At 42.1% G+C, this 10,672-nt stretch overlaps 1 protein-coding gene and 1 long non-coding RNA gene across 2 annotated transcripts in view; both read left to right on the top strand.

The window, feature by feature from the left end:
- Positions 1–480: 480 nt before the first annotated feature.
- On the top strand, positions 481–1,456 carry LOC125295101. Its single transcript, XR_007193630.1, has 3 exons — positions 481–562; positions 900–991; positions 1,326–1,456. It is a non-coding gene; the product is annotated as an uncharacterized LOC125295101 (long non-coding RNA).
- A 479-nt stretch (positions 1,457–1,935) lies between these two features.
- The window catches only part of LOC125295100 (transmembrane protein 132D), a 91,608-nt gene continuing 82,871 nt past the window's right edge, over positions 1,936–10,672 (top strand). The window contains exon 1 of the mRNA XM_048244258.1: positions 1,936–2,761. Coding sequence (XP_048100215.1) covers positions 2,689–2,761 — 73 coding nt within the window. The 5' untranslated portion in view covers positions 1,936–2,688. The remainder of the gene's footprint in view (positions 2,762–10,672) is intronic.

The following is a 10,672-nucleotide window of genomic DNA, read 5'->3' as shown; positions in this document are numbered from 1 at the left end:
AAGGAACATGAGTGGAGAGAAAAGCAAAGAAAAAGGCAGCAGATGAGAACATATCAAAGAAAAAGACATGAGGAGAGGAGAAGGGGGGAATGGAGAGGAGAAGAGAGGAACGTGGAAAGTGAGTGAACAGAAAAGGACAGCAGAGGAGAACATATCTAATCAAAGAAAAAGACATGAGAGGAGAGGAGAGCAAATAAGTCAAAGGAGGAGAGGAAAGCAAAGGACAAGACAGCAGAGAACAGATAAAAAAAGGCAAAGAAAAAGACATGAGAGGAGAGGAGAGGAAAGCAAAGGACAAGACAGCAGAGAACAGATAAAAAAAGGCAAAGAAAAAGACATGAGAGGAGAGGAGAGCAAATAAGTCAAAAGGAGGAGAGGAAAGCAAAGGACAAGAAAAAGCAGAGAACAGATAAAAAAAAGGCAAAGCAAAAAAAGACAGCAGAGAACAGAAGAGAATGAAAAGGAAGAAAAGGAGAAAAAGGAGACCTTAATCCAAGGGGCAATGAGAAGAGGAGGCCAGCCATCCTAGCAGACACAGGAGTGAATAGATGTAGAGGGACAGGTAATTACGACCTGGGCATCAAGCACTGTGCCCACACTTACTGCAGTGAACATAATGGTGGTAAAATGATCTGAAATTGGCAGAATTGATGCTAAAAATAGAATAGAGGGGAGCAATTTCAACCTACAGAAAGATAATGATATTGGAGGGGTGGGGGGGGGGGGTACACCTAAAAGAGAAATTGTTTTGATGTAGAGTGATAAAGGTAATGTGCAATTACTGGAGTCTATGAGCATCACCCTCCCCACATGTTCCCTTTGTTTGTGTGAGTGGCAGTGGGGCTTGTTCCCCGCCATTTCCGATTGTCCCTCTCACACCATTTCACTTACCTCCACAGGCAAGGAACATTGCAACAGGGGCTTTTTAAGCATACTCTCAGACTCATCATCAATCATGAAACTGCCACCAGTTCCTGAGACATCACTCAGGGTGAGTGTTTACATGTCATAAGATGTTCCTGTATGTTTTGAGTAGGCTAGAAGTAACCAAACCCCAAATTATAAAATCTGAAATGATTACAATGAACATTGTTCTTTAATTGATGTGAGCTAGAATGCTTGCTTGCATCGATCTCATGCTACAATGTTATGTCAGCACATTTCAAACTGGAGAATGGGAATGTTTTATGTCAGCTTTACATTATGTTTTATAGGGCAGTGTTTGTGTCCTATCCTGTGTTGTTATTATGAGTCAACATTTACTTGTCACAGTTATTCTATTATCTCTCTCTCTCTCTCTCTCTCTCTCTATCTATCTCTCCCAGGATTACAGTATTTCAACTCCTGATTTGCTATGGTCAGAGCCTAGACCAGAACAACACCAGACTACATAACTGGAGTAAAATCTCTATTACTATCAGCTGTTGATGACGCAACAATTTGCACGGAAGAAATAAAAGTATATTACTATGTTTTAAACCTTATTGTAAATGACTTACTGTATTTTTTTTTTTTTGACCCAAATACCCTGGGCTCTGGTAAACACTCCTTCTCCGATTCTCCAAAACCTAGGCTACATGTAAAAGGTCCAGCATACAATTTAGGCTGTTCCAGATTTCATAGCTGTGTGTGCATGGTAGGGAACTAATTGTATTCAGTACTGTATGACTAATGATTATATTAATTAGAGTAAAACTGCGTTAGAAAGTAAATTAGACCTACTCATAGACAGAGAGATAGATCGAGAGAGAGAAAGAGTTGGGTGGGAGATGACAGTTGAGTTGACAGAAGGCTGACAGTGGTTCTAAAGCCACAAGAGGTCGCTGATAAGCCATACACAACAGTCCTCGCGCATACACCAATAGGCAGCCGAGTGACTGGTTACAGTGTGCAGTCCGAGAACTTTCATTTACTATTCACAAATTTCCAGTTTTCTTTCTTTCTCCTACTCTCTCCAATTATGAGACTATCGTTGTTTCTTTTGCTGTGTTTTTTATCCGCTATAGCCTGCTGCACTGCCTAGACGACCTGTCTCTCTCCTGCTAAGTACTTAATCGCATTGAATCGCCGCATTTCACCAACAATCGCAAATTCTTGTTGTCCGCTCTCAGGGCAGAGCGCAGTGGAGCGATGGCGATAGTTGGGCATTTCAGCTGTTGACGACGCAACAATTTGCACGGAAGACACACTATTTTGTCGCAAAACGAGTGGGAGCAGGGAGTAGGCTAAATTAAAGTTGACAACACATCTCTGACCTGAGGCAGAGAGCTCTTCTTCATGCTGTCATCGGACGTCTCCTGCTTGGATTTTACCGCTCGCCTCTTCAGTCACGACTGGGAACCTTCATTTCAGCAGGTTAATGAACTAAAGAAGGCTTGGGCTCTATAGACGACTGAACTTACTTGAATAGGAGCGCATTATTCGCTGAGTTAATTGCTCGTCTTATCGGGGCTTCAAACAGTCCAGTTCCTTGACATTTCCCGGGCTGAGCTCGCGACTCCTTTTCAGACGCTCATATGAGCTCGGAGCTGTGGGCCTGAGGTGCGCTCGCTCACACAGGTGGGGAATTCCCAGGTGAAGGGATGCGATGAACGGTGTCCACAGCGCATCGGCGCCGGCTCTATCAAACTCATAGAGGGACTTTGCCAACCGTGCATGGGATAAAGTAGGGTCGCATCGGCTGCCAAAATGAGCATTTATTCTCACTTGTGGAGGATTTTACAGATACTCTTAGCGACTATAGTCACGGTCGTCACGCAAGGTAAGCGCGTTGGCTAAACCTCAATGCATCAACACCACCACTTCTATTTAGCCTACTAAGAAATCATATTCCCGTGGGTTTTAAAGTCAGATATGGGGAGAAGTCGGTCAAAACATTGTGTGTGTGTGTGTGTGTGTGAAAAGTAATCAACCCCATTACCAAAATTGTGGTTTAAATATGAACTTGAAATCGCAGATTATGATTATGAACAGAATATACATGTGTACCTTGTGTAGGCTATATTGAAAATAGTGAATGGGCGAAAGCACTTTATTGTAAGGAAATTGTTAATGCTTGAGTCACAACTCTTGTTATAGTAGTTATGCTATTTTATAATTATTGTTCAGTGAATCAGCTTTATTGGCCAGGTTTGCGTAAACAAACAAGGAATTTGACTCCGGTTAATCTTTTCTCTCAAAGTACAACAGCGACCTACAATCATAACACCCTGGAATAAGAGGACAGAGGCAAGACATAAACAGTCAATCTTCACACTCACACTCACACACACACACACACACACACACACAAACAAACCTACACACCTAACAGCTAACACTGTGATTGAAGATCTCAGTTAGTAGCCTAGTCTACTGAAAACACTTGCGCCATGCAAAGATTACACATCTCCTTTCTCAGTGATAGGATTACTTGGGCTCAGAGGTGAAGCACTTGCCTATAGTAAGCAGCAGGTCTGAGAGGCATAACACCGGGTTTCTGGGACGCCTAGGCTACTGCTGGCAAGCTCTGCTGTGATAAAGGTCCTGTCTTATATCCTACGTCTGTAGGCAGCAGTGTGGTGTGTATGATGTTAAGACTTGTACAACTATAGAACGCTAGTTGCAGTGAGGGGGGACAGAAGGAATAGACAACTTGGATGCACTTCATACTCCAGAGAGTTATGTTTGGCATTGTAGTTATGTCTGTGTTTATACATTCTTACTGCTGTTAGATAGTTGTTGGATAATTGATTGACCATCGTGACACTAAAGTGGGTTCAGACCTGAGCTATGTATGGATAGCCATTGAGCTCTATTGCAAAATTATCCAGGCGTTATTAGGACGGTATGTATGAAGTCATGTGTTAAATTGTTCAAAGCTCTTGTATTGTTCTGTCTGGTGTTTGACATGCCTGTTTAGCCTAGGAAAAGTTATAGGGCTTATTGTTGTTTGTTGTGTCATTTGTTGTCGTTGCATCAACACCCCGCCTGTAAGGGTACTGTTGGCAGGGGGGGTGCTGTGGCGCAGCAGGCTACAGCGCCCGGACCGGGCCTGAGTGCCCACGGGGACCCAGGTTCGAATCTGACCTGCGGTCTTTTCCCGATTCCACCCCATCTCTCTCTCCCACTTGCTTCCTGTCTCACTCTCCACTGTCCTGTCCAAATGAAGGCAAAAGGCCAAAAAATATACTTTAAGGGTACTGTTGGCAATCCAAACCTTTCTGAACTGTATTGAACTGAACCGTACCACAATGGAAACAACCCATACGTGTTTGGGGTGGAACATGAGGTTGTCAGTGCGGGGCTATCAGAGGTCGACTAACCCCTGGGTGTGAGAGCCAGAGCCAGGGGTATTCCAGAAAGGAGGTTTAACAAACACTGAGATAAAACTTAACCTCTGGGTTGTCTGAACCTGTGGCGACTAAACCCGAGCTGTCGGTTCCAAAACACCGGTTACCAGTTAGTTCAATCAACCCTGTGTTAGATAACCTAGGGTTGTGCGCGTTCACGGCGAACTTATAAAGGCATCATCTATTGAGAGGTGAAACCGGCGAAAGGAAGAGCATTTTTCATAGGCGGAGTAGTCGAGGCTTACGAGGAGGAGAGAACTGTAATAACAAAAAAAGAGTAATACTTAAGCGCCTGCGTCCGAGACCTTGCTTGGCAGAGAATAGCCTAACTGTCCGTGTAAATGCGTATGTTTAAGATAGCCTATTTAATGTCAAAAGCACAATTAAATAGCCTAATTCACTGGACATCACGTGTAGGCCTATTGACTGCTTTGAATGATGCTTTCTTAAACTAGCCTACCTTGTCACAGATTGAGTGGGCCATAGAATTCTTTGAGAATCCCAAATGTAATTTTCTATTTTAACGCGGCTTCTGCAGCTGTGGGCCAAGTTAAACTTTTGCGCTCCATCATCGGAAGGGTGAATGTCGGAAGGCATGGGTAGCCTATTGGACACATTTCGGTGCACATTTGGAAAAGTTTATAAGTGATGATGACCTGCCAGTTGGTGAAACTACACTTTAATGATCCTCGTGGGTTTTTGTCCAGGAAAACGAATGAAGTTGCGCAAGAACTGCTTTAGCGCAAGGCAAACTTTACGCACCGACTGACAGCTTGCCGATATGCTCTGCGTCTCCAACACTACAAAAACTCCCAGTCGGAGAGCGTGTGTAGCCTATTAAAAATATTTTATCCCAAATGCCATCAGCATTCTTAACCAAACTTAGTGACAACATGCATAGCCTACCCGGCTGAGCTGTACAGCTATATTTAATCTTATTTATTAATTTTCTATAGGCTGTGTTTCCTCTTTTTTGTTCTGTACTTGTTTTAATTATATCTTCAATGTGTCTGAGATGTTGTTTGTCCATCTGTCTGGTAAGCCAAACACAAATGTCCACTATGGTGTAGGCTAGCTACATTAAAGATTTATTTTATTCTATTCTAATCCACCATGCGTAATGTAGGGATAGAGAATGCTTTTCAAGTAGCCTATATTTAGGATTCAGCTGAAAAACTCTAGCGCTCTTGAAACACTCGTTTGGAAAAGAATAGATAGGTTTTCATGTGATGTCGTGGTCTTATCGCCCTCTCACGGTAAATTGCACGGATGAATATTACATGATTTTGTGCTTCTTTGTCAATCGGACCTTCGTCAAAATGAAACGCCATTGTGTGACAAGTGTAAAAATAGCGACCTGATTGAACATGCACTGAAATAACCGAACATAATTGAACATAACCTGAACAAAACCTACCCCCTACCAGGTTAAGTTCAGAGCCTATGTTACCATAGTTACTTACATAGCCTAATCATTTTTGAGCTTTCTGGAACTGAAATCCCAGGTTTACCGTTTACTCTGGGTTAACATACCCAGTTCAGTTCAGAGCCTATGTTACCATAGTTACTTACATAGCCTGATCATTTTTGAGCTTTCTGGAACTGAAATCCCAGGTTTACCACTAACTCTGGGTTAACATACCCAGTTAAGCCAGTAAACCTGCTTTCTGGAAAACCCCCCAGGCAGCTGACAATGGGAGGCATTGCATGGGATTTGTAAAAAAAGGCAGACATCACTATGGTACCTGTGATCAGCTCATGGTCGATTAGCCTAACTTAGCCTAACAGTGTTGATTAATTTGAGTTTTCTGCTTTTTATAATGAATAAGAATGTGGCCTCTTTTTTTTTTTTATCTATACCTGCTTTTAGGTACATTTCTTAGGTGCATTGCTTAAGTGCTTTGCTTAGGTGCATTGCAAAACTCTGTCTTCTCAGTAGGTGCCTGGTGTCGATTAATCAAAATCCTATTAGGGAAAAACACAAATAAAAGATAAGAGAGATAAATGAGTTAAAAATGAATAAAACGATATTATTGAAGCATCATTAAATGAATGCTCTGACAAGTATCCAATTAACCTTCATAAAGGGTTAGTATGAGATGAAAGTGGATGTAATAATGAAACAATAGGCCTTTTCACACAGAGATCACGCTAAATTTGCGGGAAGAGGGGATGTCTTTTTGCCGTCTTTTTGTGTCTGAAAGCGAGGTGAAAATTTGCCGGCCTGCTGATCTGTTCACATGATGCGACATTTTGGGGAGCCAGGAGGCAGGATCAGCTATGGACCCTTTCAAGAGAGTTCCATTATCAGCATCATAGTTGGCCCCACAAGACTTCCTTTTTAACATTCCATATGTTATCTTAATGCAGAGGAAGTAGATTGGGGCCCAAATAGAACTTCAAGCATTGTTTTTGTTTACCTTGTTGAAAGGGTCTACAGTAAATTAAATTGTGATGTGCAACAGGGGGCGTGTAGAGTGATAGTGATAGTGATAGTCGTAGGCCTTATGTGCGTGGGCCTTTAGATAGGCTACAGCAGGTGTGTGATTTCAAAAACCATGGCGGGAGAACCGACTGCACTTTGGTTAGCTTGCATTTGCTTTGCTGTTGATGTTAGAATGTTAAATTCTTGCGATAGATGTCTTCAGACAATAAAACGTAATTTGGAAGGGAAATTGAAGAGAAGAGTTGCCCCTTGCCTTGGCCGTACAATGTAGGCTACTGTGCGTACAATTTATTCATGCTGGGCGAGGGCGAGCAGATAGGCCTACGAGTAGTGAGTTGCCGTCTATGAAAAAAGATGGATAGGGCCTACAGCAAAAAAAAGCTGTTGGCGACTAAAAATAGAAAAAGAAAGAGGGAAAAGGAGATGGCATGTCAAGGGATGCAACAGCAGTTAAATAAGTGGACGGTGAAAGGCAAGGTAGGATTTAAAGTGATGACGTCTGTGCTTGGAGGCTTGCAAATATGAATGTTAACTGTTAACAGACTAACTAGCGTTTGTTAAGCATAATGCCGATCGAAACATAGCCTAGGCTATTCCATTCAGATAGCTAGGTGGCTAGCATGCTCATACTGCACTTAAATGGCCAACTGCAAACAGAACGCTAGCAGCAACTCATTACATGTTTCCAAATCCTAACAATGAAGGCTCCTTGTAATAACTTAATATTGTGTTGTCAATGTGGTGCAAACAAACAAGGCTAGAGTAGGCCTATCAGCCTTATCCATTGTGAGCAATAGCAGGCAAAAGGACGTTATGAGAACCGTTTAGACTCTTTTAAAGTGACAATGCACCATTTATCAATACTTATCAAGTTAAACATCAAATTGGCAGCATTTCTTTAACAACATATTCAATAGAACACTAATGCATTATTGGCCTTTTGTTTTGCTTTTTTTTTTTTGGTGGGGGGGCGATGGCTTATATTGTTGTTGCATACCCCTCAAAAATGGATAGCTGCGCAAAAATGGGCAAAGAGAATGGACATCTCAACATAAGGATACATTAGAAGATGATGATTAGTGTAAACTTTGTCAGACGTGATAAGCAGTTCTTTAAAAACGCAACGTTCCATTCAGTCATAAATCATTCAAGCGTAGGCCTAGTGCTCGTATTGAAAAGAAAACAGCAGCTTAATATTTTTCAGGTGTTTAACACTAGGCCTAGGCGCACTGTTAGCAGGTATGCCGAAGGCATGTGAGATTGTTAGGCATTGCAACCTGTCACTCAACATCGCAGTTCGGGTTGATAAGATTCAGTTAATGCCAGTATGTACAGGAAAGCCTGTACAGGAAAGCTTTTAGTTTTTAGTTAACTCATCTTATCCTGTAGACTACATTTTCAGATTATTCTACATCTGCTACTATTGGAGGGCGCAGCCAGCCAGAAGCAGATGGGCTCCCCCTATTAAGTCAGGTTCTGCTCAAGGTTTCTTCCTGGAATATGGGAGTTTTTCCTGCCACAGTTGCCATATGGTGCTTGTGGGGGTAAGAGGGTTAAGGCTGCCAGTCTTATGGCGCCATTTTCTATATTTTGATATGTTGCTGAGTATAACATAAACAGCGATTGATAATGACTGACTGACTATTATTGTGTTACATGCTTCAAATGTAAAGCACTTTGAGCTGCATTCTGTGTATGAAAGGTGCTATACAAATAAAGCTTTATTATTATTATTATTATTATTATTATTATTATTATTATTATTACTATACAAATAAAGCTTTATAGTATGGATCGTCTCAAAGTTTGGGACAACCAAACAGCAGTGTAGGCAAAGCAAATCCTAATTGTTAGGTTACCATAGCTGTCTTTTCTCTAGGCCTGGGCCTATCGGAAATCGCGACATAAGCACATTGGTTTCTTTTTTCTTTTCTTTCTTGTTTGCGTGTTGGGTAGTGAAGCGATAATGCATTTAAAGCAGTACATCATGTGAGCCAGAGCCGATATGGCCAGAACTGCTGCTCTGTAAAGGTATTTCTGTCCCACGCAAATTTGCTCCTAATGTATTTCAATTGTTCAATAAGTCTACATGTTTTATAACAAGCCAAATACAAAATAAATGTTACAAATATCGCCTAGATAAGCATTACAATCAGAGGATATACATATAGGGCAGACAGACGCTCATAAGTTCATGCTTTGTTTTATCGCTGGATTTTAAAATAGCCTATGGCAACTGATTGCATTCCAAGCTACAGTCAACTCTAGCAGGCATTGAATGACTGGAGACTTTGTGAATTTATAGATTGACATAATGTGGTGTCTCTGCGATTGCTGCTTTTGATCAGTTAGATTTATTTGCAATCTCCTGTGGTGGGCTGGACATAGCATTGAAATGCCCGCCCAGATTCCCCTTTCCGCCATGACCCATTCACACTGGTGGCGGAACGAAAAAACTCGGCAAAATGTCTAGGGGGCTTGGTAGTAAATTTGCGAGACACTTTGTCCCGCCGTTCCGCCTCGGTCTATGTGAAAGGGACAGTCGTTCCGCGATTCTGGTACTTAAAATCGCGGCGATTTTGCCAGTGTGAAAGGGCCTAATGGCAACATTGACAGCACCAATAACAACACTTTTATGACATCTGCAGCACGAGTGAAACAAGAACACAATAGGGACACAGGAGGTAGCTAATGCTTGACCGAAAGAGGCTGAGATTTGGCTGAGCTTTGACCCAGGTCTGGCCCAGATGCCCTCTCCAATCAGCAGTGGTCTGGGACATCAAGAGTGGCAGCTTGATGATCGGAGCCTTTGTGCTTTTAATTACACTGTGCAGCAGCAAGCAGCAATTTAGTGATAAATCATAATGGTGTGTTAGACGCGTTGCCATAGAGATGTGTGCTGCAGAGCCCTGTAACTACCTAACCTGACTCTCGCCAGATGAATTTCGTTCCGCCTAGCTCCACTCATCCATCTGGGACCAATCCATTGGAGTGTTGCTTCAGAAGGCTGGGCCTAATCAAAAAATGCTTGCATATGATCAAATAAGCCACTTGTCCATCATCTATTGACGTGCTACTTCAACCACTCACATCGAAGCCAACCCGTGATGCTGATAACAGTCTCACAGTCGCTTCTACGCTATGTCACATCTATGAAACTCCCGCCCTGCGTCCTGATTGGCTGTACCATAAAATCGGGTGCAGAAATCACTCTCAATGGAAGAGGTCCCAGATGGATGTGAGTGAAGCTAGGCGGAACGAAATTCATCTGGCGAGAGTCAGGTTAGTAACTACCAAGGGGGCAGGCGAATTCCCGGAAGTAGAAGAGAAGAATCGACGTAGGCTGGAGGGACCACCTCTCTGCTAACTCCCATTCATTCTAGGATTTTTTTGAAATACCATAACTTCATATAACATATATCCCAGCCGATATTGTAGCTTCTGTGTAATCTACATAAACACTACAAAGGCAAAACAGACTCCACTACCTCGTCCGTAACGCTGGTTACCCGTGAAGAAGAATGGTTAGCTTGTTCGGGTTGGAGGGAAGCTAGCTTTGACGTAATCTCTTTTGCGCATTAGGGAGATAACCGTATTGTTTGGATAAGAAGCTCAGTCCACCTTACTGTCTATGACGGTAACTCATAAGCAAAACCTAGCATACACGACTGTATGTTAAGGTAAAGCATTACACAGAGGCAACCTAATAATAATAAAAAAGTAAACCTAATTTTTTAAAAACGGCACTAATCATTTCAGAGGTTTTGATGGATTGACCATAGGTCGGAAAAGTGGAAAGAATATTAGCTTCAAGGCTATAACTTTTTTGTTTTGTTTTAGCATGACTGTTTTTGAAGATGATCATGTGTGGTAGCTTCAACATTAACACGACTTG

This window comes from Alosa alosa, chromosome 5 (genome assembly GCF_017589495.1).
Source record: "Alosa alosa isolate M-15738 ecotype Scorff River chromosome 5, AALO_Geno_1.1, whole genome shotgun sequence".
Lineage (NCBI taxonomy): Eukaryota > Metazoa > Chordata > Actinopteri > Clupeiformes > Clupeidae > Alosa > Alosa alosa.
This window is presented reverse-complemented; position numbering and strand designations above follow the sequence as displayed.